Source organism: Chiloscyllium punctatum, chromosome 24 (genome assembly GCF_047496795.1).
Source record: "Chiloscyllium punctatum isolate Juve2018m chromosome 24, sChiPun1.3, whole genome shotgun sequence".
NCBI lineage: Eukaryota > Metazoa > Chordata > Chondrichthyes > Orectolobiformes > Hemiscylliidae > Chiloscyllium > Chiloscyllium punctatum.
The window spans coordinates 38855697-38878697 of NC_092762.1; the positions used below are offsets into that span (position 1 = coordinate 38855697).

At 42.1% G+C, this 23001-nt stretch overlaps 1 protein-coding gene across 8 annotated transcripts in view; it reads right to left on the minus strand.

The window, feature by feature from the left end:
- eps15l1a (epidermal growth factor receptor pathway substrate 15-like 1a) overlaps nt 1-23001 on the minus strand; it is a 377875-nt gene that overhangs the window by 107061 nt on the left and 247813 nt on the right. For all 8 annotated transcript variants that reach the window (XM_072593645.1, XM_072593644.1, XM_072593643.1 and 5 more), the window contains one exon: nt 13254-13333. In XM_072593645.1, coding sequence (XP_072449746.1) covers nt 13254-13333 — 80 coding nt within the window. The remainder of the gene's footprint in view (nt 1-13253; nt 13334-23001) is intronic.

Sequence of the window (23001 nt, forward strand, 5' to 3'; positions counted from 1 at the left end):
CCACATTAGCTATCCTACAGTCATCTAGCACTTCACCTTTGGCCAGCAAAGTATTAAATGTCTTCATCAGGTGCACAGCAATCTCCTCCACTGCCTCCCCCACAGCAGCTTGGAATACTTCTCATTAGGCCCTGAAGATTTATGTATCTTCATGGCTGCTAAAACATTTAATACCTCCTCCTTATTGGTCTTAACATGTGCTAGAATCTCACCATCCCAAATGAAATCACCAGCTACAATGTCTTTCTCCTTTATGAAAACAGATGAGAAACATTCATTTAAGACTTCACCCATGTCCATTGGTTCCATGCACAACGATCCCTTTGGTCTCTAATAGGCTCCACACTTTCCCAGGTAATCCTCTTATCTTAATATACTTATAAACTATTTTAGAATTATCCTTCATCCTATCTAATGGCCTCTCAAATGTTCAACTACTTGCTTTTTTAAGCATTCCCCCTACATTTCTGAGGGGCCTGGCTTCTTTTTTAATGCTCTGTACCCAACAAATGCTTCCTTTTTTTTCTTTATCAAACCCTTGACTACAAGGGTTCTCTGAGCTTGTTGCCCTTACCCTTCGCTCTTAGATGAACATTCTGACCCTGAACTCTCATGATGCTATTTTTAAAAGACTCCCACGTTCCAAACGTAGACTACTAATTTCAAAATCAGTTACAGTAATGACATTAAATTAATTCCTTCATTAGTCATTTTTTGTACATAATTATTGCATCTTTGGCAATATTTTAAAACAGACAAAAATTTACATCACACTTAGAAGAGAAGAATTTGACTAGTGGCCTGGCCGATATTCATTCCTCAATCATTAAAGACAGCTGGAGAGATTGTGCATGCGTAAATTTGATTCCACATGTATCAGTGGCTGCATTTTCCAAGTATCTGTTATGTATGAAGTGTTCTGAGGTGTCTAGTAGTTTGATGGAGATCTGCTGAAACAAAATGAACTGGCAGCAAGTAGAAGAATAATAAACTCTCCCAGCTGTAGGACTGTATGATGATAAAAACAATGCGTGAACAAATGGAACGGAATTGCAGTAAGCATGAATATGATAGTTAGCACAATGCAGTGGGAGAGATGTGCGAAAACCAATAGGAAATCCTGCTTTGTACTATCTGCTGGGCACGTCTATGATGTGACAATCTCACCTAATTTTAAACTTTCATTAACGCTGGGAACCTGCACCACCCAATGCTCACACACATGACTATTAATATCGGGACTTGTATTTAACTTTCCAACTTTAAAATTCAAGACACTGCTTTCAGACCTCCATCTACTTGTGCTGAATTGGAAACCAGTCACACTTTTCATATATTTAAGATGCGTTTCTTAGAATCATCTTTTTCCATTATGCACAATGCAGTAAATCATTAGATATGGACAAATACGGAGAAAGGGTACTTTCAGAGACAATTTAATCAACTTACTTTAGGCAAGATTGGCCCAGGCTAAGACAAGCTACCACAGGGCATTAGATCAGTCACATATTCAAATTTATACACACATTGTGGGAACAAATGCAAGTGAGTGAGAGAGGGAGGGAGGGAGAAAAGCCAGAAAATTATAAAGCAACTAGTGTAAAATCTGCTCTGAGGAAATTATTGGAATCTATAATGAAAAACAGAGTGACTAAACTCAAAGAAAAATGTAACTGGTCAGAGACAGCCAATTTGTAATGGATAGGTCTTATCTATTGAACAACTTTCATTTTTTCAGGAAATAACTTAGTCAGAAGAATGTCTATGGATGCTGATGCTATGGACTTCCGGGGCATTCAATAATGCTTCATAAAAACACTGTTACCTAACACTGAATCCCATACATTTAACTTGCTTAGGAGTTGGTTAAAAGACAGAAAATGGGCACATAATTGCATTATATGGAAATATGGAGTCCCACCTGGACCACTGCTACTGTCTCAACTATTAAAGACAAGCATGAATTAATTATTGAGATAATACAACTCTTCTAAATCTGCCAATGACACAAATTGGTGGCACAGTATGTAATACAGGCAATAGCTTAAAACTACAATGTGATGGGTTAAGTGAATGGACAAACTGTATTCGATGATTTTTAATGCTGGTAATAGTATGGTTATCGACTTTGAACCAAAAATGTACTATTTTAAACCTAGCTCAATATATTTTTGCAAGTTAAGAATATTCAGACCTATGATGCCAAGTGGCTGAAAGTAGTTAGGATGCATAGCAGCCATGACTACACAGAACTGCAGCAGAACAGGTTCAAGGGTTGCATGACCAACTCCTCTACCAATACTTATACTAGATTTTCAATAAAAAAAATTGAATTTGCATTTTTACTGCAGAACTTGGTAATCTGGGTATCCTGGTATGTGAATCACAAAAGGTTCACAAGCAGAAATAACAAGTGACAAGGAAGGAAAATGGAGGGCTTTGATGATTATTTGGATAGAAATAGGATGCAAAAGTATGAAGAAAAACTAGGAGACGGGCACATGGTAATGATGCTTGCTTGAAGAACTGGTGTAGCTATAACAGGCTGAATGGCCTCCTGTGCAACAATAATTCTGAGAGTCTGGAACATTGACAGTTATTGCAAAGGAATGGAATACAAAAATTGGGACGTTCTGGCAACTCTTAACACCTCTCGAATGTTTCTAGCAAGGTGCTTAATTCAAGGACAACCAGGCACTGTCAATAAATGCTGGCCTTATCAGTACTGCCCACATCGTATGAAAAAGAATAAACAAAAGTGGTTCAGAGAAGGTTCACTCGACTCATTCCCTGGATGATAGGCTTATCTTACGAAGGAAGGCTGAATAGGTCAGGCCATTAGAGGTAAAAGAATATGGGGTGAAGATCCTCAGTGGGGAGGCTTTATAGAATAGATATTGGGAGAGGTAGAAAAGAACTGGAGAAAACATGGATTTTAGACAGAGATGAAAGACTTTTTTTTCCTCGCAGAGTCATTAGTCTGTGGAATTCTTTTCATGAGAAAACAGTAGAGGTAGGTTCACTGAATTTATTCAAAACACACTTAGCTTTGTTATTGATATACAAGATTTATGAGGGTCGAAACGCCCCTGGTCTAAATAACCCCACCACCCTGTGACCAAACACTTCAACTCCCCCTCCCCCTCCCCCTCCCCAAGGACATGCAAGTTGTTGGCCTCCTCCATCACCAAATCCTAGCCACCTGATGCCTGGAAGACGAACACCTCATCTTCTGCCTTGGGACCTTCCAACCACACAGGATCAATGTTGATTTCACCAGTTTCCTCATTTCCTTTGCCCCCTCCTTATCCCAGATCTATCCCTCTAGCTCGGCAATGCCCTCTTGAACTGTCTTACCTGTCCATCTCCCTTCCCATGTATCTGCTCCACCCTCCTCTCTGACCTATCACCATCACCCCTCACCTTCATCTCCTATCCCATTCCCAGCTACCTTCACCCCAGCCCCAACCCCCTCTCATTTATCTCTCCACACCCCCCGGACCCCCCTCATTCCTGATGAAGACCTCATACTCGAAACGTCAACTCTCCTGCTTCTTGGATGCTGCCTGACCTGCTGTGCTTTTCCAGCACCACAATTTTCAACTCTCATCTCCAGCATCTGCAGTCCTCACTTTCTTCAAGACCTATGAGGGGCAGCCTGGAACTAGATCCTTGCTTGAATAACAACTTTCAAGGAGGAGAACAGCAGATAATACCCTATAATGTTAAATTTCCATTGATCAGTTACAGTTTGCTACTTGTACTTTTGAATGAATATAAACTACACATCCAGCTGAAGGGGCTCTATGACTCTATGTGGTATACTTCACCAGTGCTAAGGTTCGCATTTTATCCAAACATGCAATCTTGAATGAAAATTGGAAAAACCCACTTTTCCTGTTTATCAGCATGATCTGAATGATTACTCCACTATATCCCTGTGGCAAGTATGGTGAGTCAGGTAGGTATATTTAAAATGTCAGCAGCTATATTTTATTTCTTTTTTATAGTAAGTGCCAAAAATAAGCTGCCAAGCTTTTGAAATAAATACCATTACACGGGTGGCTTTGAAAATATTGCCGTACAGCTATTCAGAATCAGAAGAGGACTAACTATTACCCTTAACCAATTTGCTCAGATTAAAGGAATGCTTATTGTGCACTTGCCATAATGGGAAAAATCATCTGGAATTCCGCTAACGTGACATTTACCCTCTCCTCCCTTAAGGTCCCATTGAATTGCTATAAGGTACACATTGATAATTATCTCAACTCAAAAGGCAATTAATCGTCACAACACAAATTGCAAATCCACGGACCTAAATTGAGCCCTCCTGCAGAAACCACATAAGTTCTTCCCCAAATACTTCAAAGTCTTTACAGGAACCAGGTCTTTAAAATAAAGATTCTTGAACACCGCTTCAATAATTCTAAAGCAGGCGTGTATTCTAATATTTTCTATAAATTCTAAATTGCAGTCTGCACAGGAGCACAGTAAAAGAGATAGCTTCTCACAATGCTACTCACTTTAAATGAATAATCAATATAGTTATTTCAAATTTAAAGAAATGGCACAGAAATGATTCTGCAACAATGAAATTGTCAAACAGCTGGACAAAATGGTTGGATACAGACTGCATGTATAAGAATTTTAAACATGGAAATTTGTTGAGGTTGGGAATTCAGTGTTGGGCTGAAGGTGGTATTGCTTTCTCCTCCAAAACCTGAGGTTCATGTATGTTTAAAGCAGTTAATTTTAAAACTTTCCCAAATGTTTTAGCACTTAGTACTAAGTAATGCAAAGAAGCAATGGTGTAATGGTATTCTACAGTATTCCATTGATAATCCAGAAATGCAGGTAATGTTTTGGAGACCTGGCTTCAAATCCCACTTTGGCAGATGGTGGAACTTAATTTCAATTAATGAAAATTAAAATCTGTAATTAAAAATCATTGTCACGATCGTCATAAAACTCCATCTGGTTCACTAATGCACCTGAGGGAAGGAAATCTGCCATCCTTACCTTGTCTCACTTACATGTGTACCCAGAACCACAGCAAAGTGGTTGACTTTTAACTAACTTCTGGGCAACTAGGAATGGGTAATAAACGCTTGCACAGCCAGCAATGCCAACATCCCATGAATAAATACAAACAAAATGCAGATAAACCGAAGAAATAAAAACTGGAAATAAATAATCTCGGTCAAGAAATGGCAGAGCAGGCTAAGAGTCTGAAATGTAGTGTGGACAGTTGAAACTAGATTTAGAAACTTAAACACCGATGTCTCCATTGTTAATCTCTCCTGTTCAGAGTCACTGACACTGCTGACAGATTGGGGCACACTGACACATAAGGGAGGGGGATAAGTATTTGCAATTTGCTCCAGGTCTCAATCACAAATTTGGAAATACAAGCTCTGAACAGAGCTGATTGGTGAGAGTTGATAGGGCTTTAAATATTGGGGGGAAGCGGGGGGCTCAGTTACATGGAAAATTAGAAAGTCAAAGGCTTAGAAACTTAAAGGCTTTCTTTCTGAATACGCAAAAGAATTTGAATAAATTTAATCAGTTAACAGCAAAAATAGAGACAAACTAGCATGATTTGGTGAAGATTAGTGAGAAGTGGCTGCAGAGAGACCAGATTTGGGAAATGAAAATTAAAAGGTTACTCGATGTTTCAGAATTTTAGGCAGGAAGGAAAAGGAGGTGGTGTAGCTTTGTTCGGAAAGTTAGAGATTAGGGGCATAGTGAGAAATGACATCAGGACCAGAGATTAAGATGTGAATCAGTCTGGGCACAGATAAGAAATAACAAGGGAGAGAAATCTTCGGTGGGAGTAATCTATCGGTCCCCAAAAAATTAGTCCTGCAGTGGGGCACAGTATAAACCAAGAAATATTAGGGACTTGCAGGAAAGGTAAGAAATAACAGGACTGCAAGCTTATCAGCTCTGAATTATTACCCAAGCCACATGCAAATTAGCACAAGGATGAGCATACCAGGACAGTGAACACACAGCTGTCAAGGCAATGTGGCAAAGAGATCTCATCTCATGAGACACTGACACCAGTACAATAACTGGAAGGAACCACATCACTGGGAAGAGCTATATCTAAATGGTGTTAAGACTAGGATCTTAATGATAGATAGAATGATCATTTAAAATAGTGAATGGGGGCTAAGCGAAGGGTGAGGGCATAGTGTAAGCAGTGGTATAAATAATTTTAAAGAAACAAAAGGGGTGAGAATACAGCAACAGTCAGAAATTGCTCTTTAAGCACTACAGCTCAAAGGTAAAACTAAAGTGGAAAACTAATCCTGGAAACTTAAACCAGGAGAACTACCTAAGTGATCTGCAAGTAAAACTTTACAGCAGAAAGGCATGTTTGATTGTGTGACTGAAATAAGTGTTCCTTACACAAAGGTTCTGACACAAGGAAGTATTCTGTTGCAACACATTCCAAACCCAACAGCAGGCAATCTGTCCAGGTTTGGTCATGAACTAGTTTAGTTTACAACCTAAAAGACCTGTAAACATTTACTTTGTCGCATACATAATACAATCGAGTTCAAGGTAGAGTTTGAAAGGGTGAAATGCCGAACAACTAAAAATCTGTAATTAGATAATGCTATTTCAATATGATGGGGCAGAGACATTTCACGGGGCTAACCAAATACATTAATGGTAAATAACAGATCGGGCTCTAGGGGGTTACAAGGTAGCCAGGAAGGAACTGAAGAATGGACTTAGAAGGGCTAGAAAAAGCCTTGGCAGGTAAGGTTAAGGAAAACTCCAAGGCACTCTACACTTATGTGAGGAACAAGAGGACGGCCAGAGTGAGGGTAGGGCCGATCAGCGATAGTGGAGGGAATTTGTGCCTGGAGTCGGAGGAAGTCCTTAAAGAATACTTTGCATTGGTATTCACAAGTGAGAGGGACCTTGTCATTTGTGAGGACAGTGTGAAACAGATTTATAAGCTTGAACAGATTGCTGGTAAGGAGGAGGATGTGCTGGAAATTTTGAAAAACAAGAGAACAGCTAAGTCCCCTGGACCAGACAGGATAAACCCAAGGCTATGATGGGAAGAAAAAAAAAAGATTGCTGCACCTTTGGTGATGATCTTTGTGTCCTCATTGTCCACTGGAGTAGTTGTTGTGGTTCTGTTCGCCGAGCTGGGAATTTGTATTGCAAACGTTTCGTCCCCTGTCTAGGTGACATCCTCAGTGCTTGGGAGCCTCCTGTGAAGCGCTTCTGTGCTGTTTCCTCCGGCATTTGTAGAGGCCTGTCTCTGCCGCTTCCGGTTGTCAGTTCCAGCTGTCCGTTGTAGTGGCCGGTATATTGGGTCCAGGTCGATGTGTTTGTTGATTGAATCTGTGGATGAGTGCCATGCCTCTAGGAATTCCCTGGCTGTTCTCTGTTTGGCTTGCCCTATAATGGTAGTGTTGTCCCAGTCGAATTCATGTTGCTTGTCATCTCTGTGTGTGGCTACTAAGGATAGCTGGTCGTGTCGTTTCGTGGCTAGTTGGTGTTCATGGATACGGATCGTTAGACAGGGGACGAAATGTTTGCAAGACAAATTCCCAGCTCGGTGAACAGAACCACAACAATGAGCACCCAAGCTACAAATCTTCTCCCAAACTTTGAACTGGAGTAGTACCAGGTGATTGGATGGTGACAAATGTTATTCCTTTATTCAAGAAAGGAAATAGGGATAACCCTAGGAATTACAGACCAGTCAGTCTTATGTCACTGGTGGACAAATTATTGGAGAGGATGCTGAAAGATGAAATTTATGATTATTTGGAAAAACATAGTTTGATTACAAATAGAAAGCTTGGCTTTGAGAGGGGCAGATCATGTCTCACAAGCATTAATGAATTATTTGAGGATGTGGCAAAACGTATTGATGAAGGCAGAGCAGTGGATGTGGTGTATATGGATTTTAGTAAGGTGTTTGATAAGGTTCCCCATGGTAGGCTCATTCAGAAAGTAAGGAACATGGGATACAGGGAAATATGGCTGTCTGCATACAGAATTGGCTGGTCTACAGAAGTGGTAGTAGATGGAAACTATTCGGCCTGGAGCTCGGTGACCAGTGGTGTTCTGCAAGGATCAGTTTGGGAAACCTCCGGTTTTTTTATTTTTATAAATGACTTGGATGAAGTACTGGAAGAGTGAATTTGTACATTTGCCGATAACATGAAGGTTGGATACTGTGGAGTGCTGTTGTAGGTTGATTCAGGACATTGACGGGATACAGAGCTGTGCTGAGAGGGATCAGATGGAATTCAACCTGGATAAATGAAGTGATTCATTTTGGAAGGTCAAATTTGAATGTACATTACAGGGTTCTTGCCAATGTGGAGGAACAGAGGGATCTTGTGGTCCATGTCCATGGATCCCTCAATACCACCCAGGTTGAAGGGGTTGTTAAGAAGGGATATGGTGTGTTGGCTTTCCTTAGCAGAGGGTTTGAGTTTAAGAGCCACAAGGTTATGCTGCAGCTCTATAAAGCCCTGGTTAGACCACACTAGGAATATTGCGTTCAGTTCGAGTTGACTCATTATAGGAAGGATGTCGAAGCTTTAGAGAGGGTGCAGAGGAGATTTGCCAGGATGCTGCCTGGATTCGAGGACATGTCTTATGAAGGAAGATTGAGGGAGCTAGGGCTGTTCTCATTGGAGCAGAGAAAGATGAGAGGTGATTTGATAGAGGTGTACAAGATGACGAGAGGCATAGATAGAGTGGATAGCCAGAGATTTTTTCCCAGGGCAGAAATGGCTATCATGAGGGGAGATAATTTTAAGGTAATTGGAGGAAGGTTTAGGGGAGATGTCAGAGGTAGGTTTTTTGCACAGAGAATGGTGGGTGCGTGGAATGCACTGCCAGCAGTGACAGTAGAGTCAGATACATTAGGGACATTTGAGCAACTCTTGGATAGGCACATGGATGATAGCAAAACATAGGGTTTGTAGACTAGTTTGATCTTAGAGTAGGATAAAAGGTCGGCACAACATCAAAGGCCGAAGGTCCTGTATTGTTCTATGTTCTATAATCAAAGGGAGGTATTCAAACAGAAAGCCATGGATGATTAAAAAAGCAACAGACAATACAAAGATAAAAGAAAAAGCAAAACAGAGCATAGATCCTGGCAAACATCTGCAATGTACTCAACTATTTCTTTTAGGGAGCCCTGGGAAGGAAACCTTCTGTTCCTGGGAGTATGTTACATTACAACTGTGACTACACTTCATTGGCTGTAAAGCACTTTAGGATGTTACATGGTTATACATGAAAGCATAAAATCATAATGAAATAATGATAAAGTGTATAAGTGGTTAAAACTGCAGAAATTCACTTCAATGTCGGCAAACTTGAGTCCATGTACTTTGGACCAAGAAAAAACAGGTCAGGGTGCTTTCTAAATGGTGAAAAACTAGAAACACTGAGGTCCCAAAAGACATGGGAGTCCATATGAATAAGTCAATAAAATGTCCTGAACAAAAACAGAAAACAACAAAAACATTAATGCGTTCATAGCTAGAACACAAGGATAAAAGAAGGTAGAAGATATGACCCAGCAATACAAGCCCTGGTTAGACCACATCTGTAGTACTGTGAACATTTCTGTACATTACATCTCGTTGGATATATTGGCTTTGGAGAGAGTGCCTTTAGCTGCTATCCAAGGATTAAACTAAAAAGAGGGATTATACAAAACGGGTATATTCCCTGGAATTTTCAAGTTCAGGCATTTGTTTGAAGTGTTCAAGATATTAAGTGCAACAGATAAAGTATTGAGACAAGTGTCATGATAGTGACAAAGTATCGATTATGAATTTGCAAATGCTATTACCTTCTTTTAACACCTGGAACTTTCGTGGACTGAAATGATTTTACAAGGAGTAAACCACTGATTTAAAGTAGCCATTGTAATCAGCAGACCCTCACAGGTTAGCAAAGCTTCGTAAAACTAACAGGAAATAAACAAAAGTATCCAACTGAAAAGTATCTAGCTGAAATGCGCATCAGCCATGATTGAATGGCGGAGTGGACTCGATGGGCCGAATGGCCTTACTTCCACTCCTATGTCTTATGGTCTTATGAAACCTAACCAGTCAGGTGTAAAAAAAATCCTCATTTCCTATTTTGGTTTACACCTGTAAGTCCCACATATCAGAAGTGAAAGCAGTATATAATTATGAGCTTGAAGACGATTAGCTCAGACATTGAGACATACAACTTGCTTGTATTTCTGGAAGTTGTGACAGCAGAACTGAAGAAAGCTCTTTTCTCCTTGACTCTTGAAGGACAAATGAGGTGGTGGACAACACATATTGGAGAGAAACACTATATTGAGAACTTAAAGAAATCTTCAATGCTTGGTATAGCTAAGGACACAATCATAGAATCACCAGAGTGTGGAAGCAAACCATTCCGCCCATCGATTTCACACTGACCCTTCGAAGAGCATCCAACTTAGACCCACGACACTACCTTACCCCTGTAACCCTGTATTTACCATGGATAGTGTACCTAGCCTGCACACCCCTGGTCACTATGGACAATTTAGCAAGGCCAATCCACCTAACCTGCACATCTTTGGACTATGGGAAGAAACCAGAGCATTGAGAAAACTCACACTGAAATGGACAGAATATGCAAACTCCACAAAGCCAGTTGCCCAAGGGTGGAATGGAACAGGGTCCCTGCCACTGTGCTAACCACTGAGACACCGTGTCGTCCAAGACATCAATTAACCCCAGGTTAAAACTTTTATTTGTCTAGGATACCCTAAGGATGTCAAACTGTACATTTCTTTAAATTTTCCTTTTATACAGGGCATTATCCCTTCCTAACTTTGTATCTCTGTATGTATGCTTGATCTAAGGTCTTCATTACTTTAAAGTTAGCAGGTAATAAATTTGCTCTTCCCTTTACACAAGAAAACCTTGCGCTTAGCTCCTTAATACAGCAGACATTGGGTGACCACATGTTTAGTCACAAGAGGTAGAGCCTTAAACTAAAAGAATTATAAAATGCTTTCATCATCAACTGAGGAGCTTGAAAAGGGGAGGCAGGAGGTCTGATCTGGCCGAAACACCAATTATTTCTCGACATTGGGTAGTCAAAGGCAAGGGGCAGAACGGAGTTCAGAACATTAAGAAAAATTAGGAAACATTTACTCTCCTCTGTAATACTAATAGGAAATGAAATGTTAAATTTAATCCATTGTTAACTTGATGCAAATCTTAGATGAATAGATTTTCTCAAACAAATATATACTACAGGAAACAATGCAAAGATGGAGTTAAATTGCAGATCAGTCTCAATTTTATGGGGCTAAAGATCTACTATGTTCTTACGATAATAATTGTAAAAAAGGTGTTTAAGTAAGTGATGACAGGTGATAACTAACGCAAGGCAAAAACAGTTCAAAGCAAATGATATTTTTAAAATTTGAAATGAGCTTTGAATTTTTATATTTATGCAAGCGCATCAGAATCAAACCCACTTCCAAATTAAGAATTGGAAAATATGAATTAGAGTTTTATAGCCTCCAAGGAGGCCACTTAGGCCAGCAGTGGCCGTTCTAAAGCACTGCCCATTTTGCCACATCTCTCTCTATTTTTTTTCAAAGTTTTCTCAACTTCTCCTTTTAAAGTTATTGTGGATTCCGCTTTCACCACTATTTGCGGTCAGGCAATTCATGATCTAACAACTCTATGCAAAAAAATCCACAATCTCTTCCTTTGTTTCTTGGTTCTGAATTTGTAATTCCATTCCTTTCTCTGTCTCCACAATATTCATTCCCAGGACTCAGTTTTAAGTACAAACTGCTGTAATTTCATTTTTTATATTTAAGCCCCTTGTTGACCCCACCCCCCCATTTCTCAACACTATCACTTCTTCTTCACACCCACTTTTCACTCACTGTCTCTCCTCCATCCATATTATCCAGCCCTCCATGCCTCTCCTTCACCCCATTCTCCACACACTCAATGTTTTTCTTTCACTTCCATTCTACACCGCTCAATGCCTCTCCTTCAATGCATTCTCCGTCTCCAATGCGTATCCTTCCAACCCATTCACCACATCCTCACACTAAATGCCTATTCCACGTTCTTATTTTCTTATCATTACAGGCTCCTCCTTTTAGGACAATATAGTTCGTTCTTGTCCTCAACTCTTATCCTGTTAAGCTAGTTATCTGCTGGGTTACTTTCTTGAACTACCATAATTCTACTACTAACCACAATGTCCCCTTCTTTCTGGAGGCCCTATCTACCATGCCACCCTTGTTCATTACTGCATACCCTTTCTTCTGCTGTTCTTCAGCATATTCTACACAAATGCAGCAAACATAAATCATTGCTGATTTCTGTATTATTTCCCAAAGCTCACAACACTCCACACAAAACAGGATACGCCTGTTGCATGTATGCCTTCCATCTTGGCCCCTTATATTCATTCCCATAATTCATCTTTTCCATATCGGGAGATCTAATAGCAGTTTGATTAATTGCTGCTGAACTTTGATATTCTGTTTCTCAAGGCTAATCCTGATGTGTGGTCCATCACTTTAACATCCCATTACTTAAATATTACAACCTTTCTCTCAGGATTGCCTATATTATTCAAGATAACCCAAACACTAGGAATAGTACCTCAAATTTTGGAGCCATTTATTCTTAAGCATGACTTCAGAAACTTTAGACTTCAGCTCTTTTCCTAATGTTTTTCTGCACGTTTGTGTCATCCATCTTCAATTTAATTGCCAGCAAACTTGAAGGGGTTTTCTGGCCACCTTACATTCCTGATGACTCTATCTGATAAGATGATGTCTGCATTTCACCTCAGCAGCTTTTCACCTTTTGTTGAAAAGCCTATTCATAGGCTGTTAGACCTCAACTATTTTATTACCTGTTATACTCCCATCCTCTTTGTTTCGCATTAAGGCGTTGCTGCCTTTCTGGTTTCAGATCTAGAAATAGACCTACAGTCAAGGCTTTAACCAGTCATTTCCCTATTTAGATTTTGACTTTGCATTAACAACCCCCAATGATTCACTTAAAATAAAAGGCAAACGAGAGGGACAAACCATTCTAACATACCCACATTATCACAACTGCATTCTAAAAGGTGAAAGTCATCCTGACTTTCCGTGGACAACATGAGGGATGGTGAACTGATTCAAGTGCAAAAGAGTTTAATCGGTAAGTTCTTATATTCAGATCTAAACTATAAATTACCTTGGACATCTGGGTGAAGTCTGCAAAACCTCCACTTCCAAAGGCACTACTTCCAAAAGGATCCAATGTTCCAAATGGATCTGTAAACATTTACAATAAACTGGTTACAAACTATGACAGCAATATTAAATATCTTCATTTGAATTTAATCCTCAAAATATAAAACTCTTTCCAAGTGGATGGCTTTAAAGAAAGATAACTTTAATATTAGTTTGTAAACAGTTCTTCAAATCATATGCAAGGCCATAAAACTAAATACATCGTGCTTGTATTGTGCTCCACAAAAATATTTAGGAGTGTACTAAATCTTACCATTGAGTACATAAAACCAGTATAAATACAAGATAATGAGAATAAAGTATCAACTGTTAGAATTTAGTACTTTGACCCACTACGCTATATATTTTTGAAGGAGTTGACATCATTAATTTTAGTGACAGTAAAAACCTCCCACAAACTACCTCATAATTACTCTAAATACAGAATTGCATTTCTACTAGCAGTTAAAACATATTCCCCAATACTGTAATATCCCCCACCCCCAGAAATACTAACGGTGACTCAGAGAAACTTCCTTGTGTTCTCATACAGCTGGAAAATTCACCTTTTTGGTTTTCAAAACTGAACTTCCCATTCAGGCTTGGCAATTGCAAAACAAAAAGTAAATGCTTACTCAGTTTCACCCACTAGTGAAACACACCAAGTGGACGAGTTAACAGTCACCAACAGCAGCATGAGAAGCATTTCAGCCATTCAAACAAAAGGTTATTTTAAAAATTACAAAAGAAAACCTTCACTTTCTCTTTTTAATCATAGTCGGGTATAAATAAATCACAGGGAGAGGAGATTTATGGCAGTTAAACCATGTTTTATGAGTTCAGCTTTCAAAGCTGGTTACACTTGTCAATCAACAGCAACTTCTATTTATATAGTACCTTACTTTCATTCATCGTAATATCACACAGGCACTCGTGCAAAGTTTTGGAGTGTAAACAGTTCTAAACCATTTCAACTTGTTTCAACTATGTTAAAATTGCCCTCTCAAGAAACCCCTCCTGAAAAATGAACTGCAAGGCATCAGAGTGTTACGAACCTATAATTAGGTTAGCATCGCACTCATTCCCTCATTGTATAATTAATCTCTCAACTGCTCTGCAATCCATAAATGAAAACGGTATGTAAACAGAAGTGGTTCAATAAACAGAATTCACCTTTTTAAGATAAATTGCAGTGTTTTTTCCTGTGAGTGTCACATTATGCTCATCAGGGCTTTCAGATTCTCAGCTGAAAGAATGAAGATTATGTACAAGCTGGCAGCTACCACTCTGAAAAGCTCAATTTACAATTACTCTGTTATAAAAGTCACAACTTTACTTCATGGATAATCCTACTGCATTTTATGGCTATTATAAATGAACCACTCTTGCAGTCCAAAAGGTGTAATCACTTATTAATTAAACAGGAATGACAAAACAGAAAATAGTAAGACTGCATTGGAAATTTCAAATCATGTTTTAAAATACTGAATCAAAACTATGCTTTAATACTTGAAATGTTGGTAAACCTGCTTTAGTATATGGCGAAAACAACAGTTAAAAAAGTTTTCACAGAAATTATGATTCAGAATTTATGAGCAGAACTACACATGCTAGAAAACATCAGGGAGGGTAAAACATAGAACATAGAACATTACAAAGCAGTACATGCCCTTCGGCCCTCAATTTTGCGCTGACCTGTGGAACCAATCTGAAGCTTATTTAACCTACACTGTTCCATTCTCATCCATATGCTTATCCAATGACCATTTAAATGCCCTTAAAGTTGGCGAGTCTACTACTGTTGCAGGCAGTGCATTGCACACCCCTACTACTCTCGGAGTAAAGAAACGACCTCTGATATCTGTCCTATATCTATCACCCCTCAGTTGAAAGCTATGCCCCATCGTGCTAGCCATCACCATCCACAAAAAAAGGCCCTCACTGTCCACCCTATCTCACCCTCTGATCTTCTACGTCTCAATTAAGTCACCTCTCAACCTTCTTCTGTCTAATGAAAACAGCCTCAAGTTCCTCAGCCTTTCCTCGATACCAGACAACATCCTAGTAAGTCTCCTCTGAACCCTTTCCAAAGCTTCCACATCCTCCCTATAATGCGGTGAGCAGAACTGTATGCAATACTCCAAGTGAGGCCCCACCAGAATTTTGTACAGCTGCAGCATGACCCCGTGGCTCTGAAACTCAATCCTTCTACCAATAAAGGGTAATACGTTGTATGCCTTCTTAACAACCCTATCAACCTGGGTGGCAACTTTCAGGGATCTATGTACACGGTCACCAAGATCTCTCTGTTCTTCTACATTACGAAGAATCTTACCATTAGCTCAGTACTGTGTATTCCAGTTACTCCTTCCAAAGTGAATCACCTCACATTTTTCCGCATTAAACTCCATTTGCCATCTGTCAGCCCCGCTCTGCAGCTTATCTATGTCCATCTGTAACCTGCAACATCCTTCCGCACTGTCCACAACTCCACTGACCAAAATTTACTAATCCATCCTTTTAGGCCCTCATCTAGGTCATTTATGAAAATGACAAACAGCAGTGGTCTCAAAACAGATCCTTGCGGCAGACCACTAGTGACTGAACATTTCCATTAACCACCACCCTCTGTCTTCTTTCAGCCAGTCAACCTCTGATCCAAACCGCTAAATCACCCTCAGTCCCATGCCTCTGTATTTTGTGCAATAGCCTACCATTTGGAACCATATCTGACACCTTACTGAAATCCACATACACCACATCAACCACTTTACCCTCATCCACCCGTTTGGTCATCATCTCAAAGAACTCAATAAAAGGTTTGTGAGGCACAACCTACCCTTCATAAAACCGTGTTGACCATCCCTAATCAACTCTAATCCCTAATCCCTCTCTAGATAATTATAAATCTTCTCTCTTATAACTTTTTCCAACACTTTACCCACAAGTTAAGTAAGGCTCACTGGTGAGTGGTACCTGCAGATTTTAAGAATATGCCCTTCTGATTTGGACACTGTCAGGGAAAAGAGGGTGCAACTGAATGAAACAGCGAAAGAACCCTAAACGCCAGGAGTGCAAGATCCTGTCTTTGAAATGTATCCAAAAAGTTTGAGGCACTTCTATCTTGTTTTGATAAATGAGAGTTCTGAAGTGTGGATCAGCTAAATTATTATATAAGATTCAAGAATGTGGTGCTGGAAAAGCACAGCAGGTCAGGCAGCATCTGAGGAGAAGAATCGACATTTTGGACATAAGCCCTTCATCATTCATTCCATAAGGGATTCTCCTGCTCCTCAGATCCTGCCTGACCTGCTGTGCTTTTCCAATACCACATTCCTGACTCTGATCTCCTGCATCTGTAGTACCCTCACTTTCTTCTAAATTATCACATCACTTTGGTTCAGAAAGCTATTCAACTTTGGCAGTGGCAACGCTGGTAGGGGAAGGAGGCAGGAGATATAGTGCAAGTAGGGGAGAATACGGTGAGGAGGATTGACACAGTTCTTGACAGTAAAACATCAGAGGCAAAAGTGCTGTGCTGCCTGCCCAATGCCAAGGTTCAAGGACCCTGCTCAGGGCTGGACAGGAACTTTCAGTGGGAGAAGATTCATTATCGTGAGCCACGTAGGTACCAACAATAAAAGCAGAAGGAAAGAGGTTCTGCATAATTAGTGTAAAGGACCGGCATAAAATGAAGCAGAACCACAAAGGTTCTGTTATCACTGCATTATTATCTGAGCCACATGCATAGGGCATATAAGATTAGTTAAAAAGTGCATGGCTCACAAACTAGTGCAATAGAGCGGGTTCTGGTTTGGAGGCAATGCCACCAGTACTGTGGAAGGTTGGAGCTGAATCATTGGAATGGTTTGTATCTGAACCATGCTGGGACCAGTATTCTAGCCAGTCACATAACTAGGGAAGTAGACAGGGTTTTAAACTAAGTAGTGGGAGCGAGAGATCAAATTTAGAAAGATACAATAAATCAGAGAGCTGAGATCAGATGAAAGAAAATGCTACTCATATGAAAATGATAAACAGTTCGTGATAGGAAGGAGTTGAAAGGACAAATCTAAGAGCAAATCAACAGATAAGGCTCAAGGATACAAAAATAATATACGTATAAAACTAAGGCTCTACATCTGAACGCACACAGTATTTGAAACAGAACAGGTAAATTAAGCTTGCAAACAGAAATAAATTGCAGACATAAAGGATGGCACACATTCTGACATAAATACTGAAAGGTACGTGGGAAGCTAAGAAAAGGAGCAAATGTTAATTAATGATGAATTTAGCAGAGTACAGAAGAATGACACAAACACAGGAAACCAGGATGTAGAGGTAGTTTTGGTACAGGGGAGAAATGATGAAGGGACATCATCACTTGTGGCAGTGCTGCACAGGCCACCTAACAGTAATCACGTGTAGGATGAAGTGTAAAAGAAGAAATGATGGGAGCTTTAAGAAAGAAACAGTAATAACCATGGGCAATTTTGAACTAGGTAGAAATTGGAAACATCAAATTGTCAAAGGTAGCCTGAATGAGGATTTTTTTAAAATCTGGGCATTTCTGGCTGGGTAAAAACAATGACTGCAGATGCTGGAAACCAGATTCTGGATTAGTGGTGCTGGAAGAGCACAGCAGTTCAGGCAGCATCCGAGGAGCAGTAAAATCGACATTTCGGGCAAAAGCTCTTCATCAGGAATACAGGTAGAGAGCCTGAAGGGTGGAGAGATAAGTGAGAGGAGGGTGGGGGTGGGGAGAAAGTAGCATAGAGTACAATAGGTGAGTGGGGGAGGGGATGAAGGTGATAGGTTGTGGGGGAGGGGGGAAGAGGGTGGAGTGGATAGGTGGAAAAGAAGATAGGCAGGTAGGACAAGTCAAGGGGATAGTGCTGAGCTGTAATTCTGGATTAGTGGTGCTGGAAGAGCACAGCAGTTCAGGCAGCATCCAAGGAGCAGCAAAATCGACATTTTGTGCAAAAGCCCTTCATCAGGAATACAGGCAGTGAGCCTGAAGCATGGAGAGATAAGCTAGAGGAGGGTGGGGGTGGGGAGAAAGTAGCATAGAGTACAAGGTTTGGAACTGGGGTGAGGTGGGAGAAGGGGAAATGAGGAAACTGTTGAAGTCGACATTGATGCCCTGGGGTTGAAGTGTTCCGAGGCAGAAGATGAGGCGTTCTTCCTCCAGACGTCTGGTGGTGAGGGAACAGCGGTGAAGGAGGCCCAGGACCTCCATGTCCTCGGCAGAGTGGGAGGGGGAGTTGAAATGTTGGGCCACAGGGCGGTGTGGTTGATTGGTGGAGGTATCCCGGAGATGTTCCCTAAAGCGCTCTGCTAGGAGGCTTCCAGTCTCCCCAATGTAGAGGAGACCGCATCGGGAGCAACAGATACAATAAATGATATTGGTGGATGTGCAGGTAAAACTTTGATGGATGTGGAAGACTCCTTTTTGGCCTTGGATGGAGGTGAGGGAGGAGGTGTGGGCGCAGGTTTTGCAATTCCTGTGGTGGCAGGGGAAGGTGCCAGGATGGGAGGGTGGGTAATAGGTGGAAAGGGGTGGGGAGGGAAATATATCGCTGGTGGTGGGGTCTGTTTGGAGGTGGCGGAAATGTCGGTGGATGATTTGGTTTATGCGAAGGTTGGTAGGGTGGAAGGTGAGCACCAGGGGCGTGCTGTCCTTGTTACGGTTGCAAGGGTGGGGCCTGAGGGCGGAGGTGCAGGATGTGGACGAGATGCATTGGAGGGCATCTTTAACCATGTGGGAAGGGAAATTGCGGTCTCTAAAGGAGGCGGCCATCTGGTGTGTTCTGTGGTGGAACTGGTCCTCCTGGGAGCAGATACGGAGGAGGCGGAGGAATTGGGAATACGGGATGGCATTTTTGCAGGAGGTAGGGTGGGAACAGGTGTAATCCAGGTAGCTGTGGGAGTCAGTGGGTTTGTAAAAAATGTCGGTGTCAAGTCAGTCGTCATTAATGGAGATGGAGAGGTCCAGGAAGGGGAGGGAGGTGTCAGAGATAGTCCAGGTAAATTTAAGGTCAGGGTGGAATGTGTTGGTGAAGTTGATGAATTGCTCAACCTCCTCGTGGGAGCACGAGGTGGCGTCAATGCAGTCATCAATGTAGCGGAAGAAGAGGTGGGGAGTGGTGCCGGTGTAATTATGGAAGATCATCTGTTCTACGTAGCCAACAAAGAAACAGACAGTCTTGGAGGAGGTGGAGGGCACGGGTGGCATCCACCTGGACACCCCGTGCTGGCCTATTACCTGCCCTCGACCTCTTCATTTCCAACTGCCGCCGGGACATTAACCGCCTCAACCTGTCTACCCCCCCTCCCCCACTCCAACCTCTCACCCTCTCAACCGCGCAGCCCTCCAATCCCTCTGCTCCAATCCCGACCTCACCATCAAGCCAGCAGATAAAGGGGGTGCAGTGGTCGTCTGACGCACTGACCTCTACACCACTGAAGCCAAACTCCAACTCGAGGACATCTCTTCCTACCGCCCCCTCGACCATGACTCCACCCCCCATTACCAAAGCATCATTTCCCAGACCATACAGAACCTCATCACCTCAGGAGGTCTCCCACCCACAGCTTCCAACTTCATAGTCCGGGAACTCCGCACTGCCCGGCTCTACCTCCTTCACAAGATCCACAAGCCTGACCACCCTGGCCGACCCATTGTCTCAGCGTGCTCCTGCCCACTGAACTCATCTCTACCTACCTCGACACTGTCCTATCCCCCCTAGTCCAGGAACTCCCCACATACATTCGAGACACCACCCACGCTCTCCACCTCCTCCAAGACTTCCGTTTCCCAGGCCCCCAACGCCTCATCTTCACCAGGATATCCAATCCCTCTACACATCCATCCGCCATGAACAGGGCCTCCAAGCACTCCGTTTCTTCCTCTTCTGCCGCCCCCAACAGTACCCTTCCACCGACACTCTCATTTGTTTGGCCAAACTGGTCCTCACCCTTAACAATTTCTCCTTCGAATCCTCCCACTTCCTCCAGTCCAAAGGGGTAGCCATGGGCACCCGTATGGGCCCCAGCTATGCCTGTCTCTTTGTTGGCTACAAGAGCAGGTTACAGGCTAGGAATACTGCGGCAAGGAACTCATCTCCTGACTCCCCAAAGCCTGCCCACCACTGGAATATTCCCCATTTGCCTGGATAGTGCAGCTCCAACAACATTCAAGAAGTTTGACACCATCTAGGTCAGAACAGCCCACTTAACTGGCATCACATTCACAAGCATCCATTCCCTCCACCACCAACTTTCACTAACAGGTGTACTATTTATAAGATGCACTGCAGGAATTCACCAAAGGTCCTCAGACAGCACCTTCCAAACCCATGATCACTTCCATCTACAAGGACAAGGGCAGCAGATGCATGGGAACAATGCCAGCTAGAAGCTCCCCTCCAGACTTGGAATTATATCATCGTCCCTTCACTGTAGTTGGATCAAAACCCCAAAATTCCCTCTCCGATGGCATTGAGGGTCAACCCATAGAGGTGGACTGCAGCAGTTCAAGAAGGCAGCTCACCGCAACCGCCTGAAGGACAATGGGCAATGAATGCTGGCAAACCAGCAACATCCACATTCATTTTTAAAAATTAATGTACCACAATACTCAATTGTGCATTCGTTTTGACACAGAATACAGTACAGGTCCTTCAGCCCTCAATGTTGTGCCAACCTTTAATCCTACCCAAGATCAAACTAATCTACATACCCTTCATGTTACTATCATCCATGTGCCTATCCAAGAGTCATTTATATGTCCCTAATGTATCTGACTCCCACCACTGCTGGCAGTGCATTCTCACCACTCTGTATAAAGAACCTAACTCTCTAACACCTCCCCTAAACCTTCCTCCAATCACCTTAAAATTATGCCCCCCTCGTGAAACCCATTTTCACCCTGGGAAAAAGTCTCTGGCTATCTCTGTCTATTCCTCTCTTCATCTTTTACACCCCTATCAGGTCACCTCTCATACTCTCCAGTCCAAGCAGCATCCTGGTAAATCTCCTCTACACCCTCTCTTAAGCTTCCACTTCATTCCCATAATGAGGCAACCAGAACTGAACACAATATTCCAAGTGTGCTCTAATCAAAGCTTTATGGAACTACAGCACAACCGCATGGCTCTTAAACTCAATCCCCCTGCTAATGAAAGCCAACACACCATAAGTCTTAACAATCCTATCAACTTGGATGGTAACTTTGAGGGATCTATGGACATGGACCCCAAGATCCCTCTGTTCCTCCACACTGCCAAGAATCCCAAAACAAATCACTGCAGAACACCACTGGACACCGAGCTGCAGGCTATCTACTACCACCCTCTGTCTTCTATGATGGAGTTGTGGATAGTGAGGGCGGCTGTTTTGGCTGCAAAGGGACTTAGATATGATGCAGAGCTGGGCTGAGGAGTGGCAGATGGAATTCAACCCTGTCAAGTGTGAGGTTGTCCATTTTGGAAGGACAAATAAGAATGCGGAATACAGGGTTAACGGTAGGGTTCTTAGTAAGGTGGAGGAGCAGAGGGATCTTGGGGTCTATGTTCATAGATCTTTGAAAGTTGCCACTCAGGTGGATAGAGCTTGAAAGAAGGCCTATGGTGTATTAGCGTTCATTAGCAGAGGGATTGAATTCAAGAGTCGTGAAGTGATGTTGCAGCTGTACAGGACCTTGGTTAGGCCACATTTGGAGTACAGTGGAGTGCAGTTCTGGTCGCCTCACTTTAGGAAAGATATGGAAGCTTTGGAGAGGGTGCAGAGAAGATTTACCAGGATGTTGCCTGGAATGGAGAATAGGTCATATCAGGATTGATTGAGAGGGCTAGGCCTTTTCTCATTGGAACGGCGAAGGATGAGGGGTGACTTGATAGAGGTTTATAAGATGATCAGGGGAATAGATAGAGTAGACAGTCAGAGACTTTTTCCCCGGGTACAACAGAGTGTTACAAGGGGACATAAGTTTAAGGTGAAGGGTGGAAGGTATAGGGGGATGTCAGGGGTAGGTTCTTTACCCAGAGAGTGGTGGGGGCATGGAATGTGCTGCATGTGGGAATGGCAGAGTTAGAATCATTGGTGACCTTTAAGCGGCAATTGGATAGGTACATGGATAGGTGCTTAAGCTAGGACAAATGTTCGGCACAACATCATGGGCCGAAGGGCCTGTTCTGTGCTGTATTGTTCTATGTTCTATGGACCAGCCAATTCTGTATCCAGACAGCCAGATTTCCCCATATCCTTATCTTCTGAACGAGCCTACCATGGGGAACCTTATCAAACACCTTGCTAAAATCTATATACCCACACCCACTACTCTACCTTCATCGATGTGTTTTCTCACATCCTCAAAGAATTCAATAAGGCTTGTGAGGCATGACTTGCCTCTCACAAAGCCATGCTGACTATCTCTAATCAAGCTATGGTTTTCCTGTCTCTCAGAATCCTCTCCAATAATCTGTCCATCACTGACATAAGACTAACTGGTCTGCAATTTCCAGAGTTATCCCTATTCCCTTTCTTGAACAAGTGTATAACATTTGCAACCCTCCAATCATCTGGTACTAATCCAGTGGACAGTGGGGACACAAAGGTCATCGCCAAAGATGCAGTAATCTCTTCCCCCGCTTCCTCTAATAACCTTGGTTAGAACCCATCTGGCTATGAGGAGTTATCTATTTTTC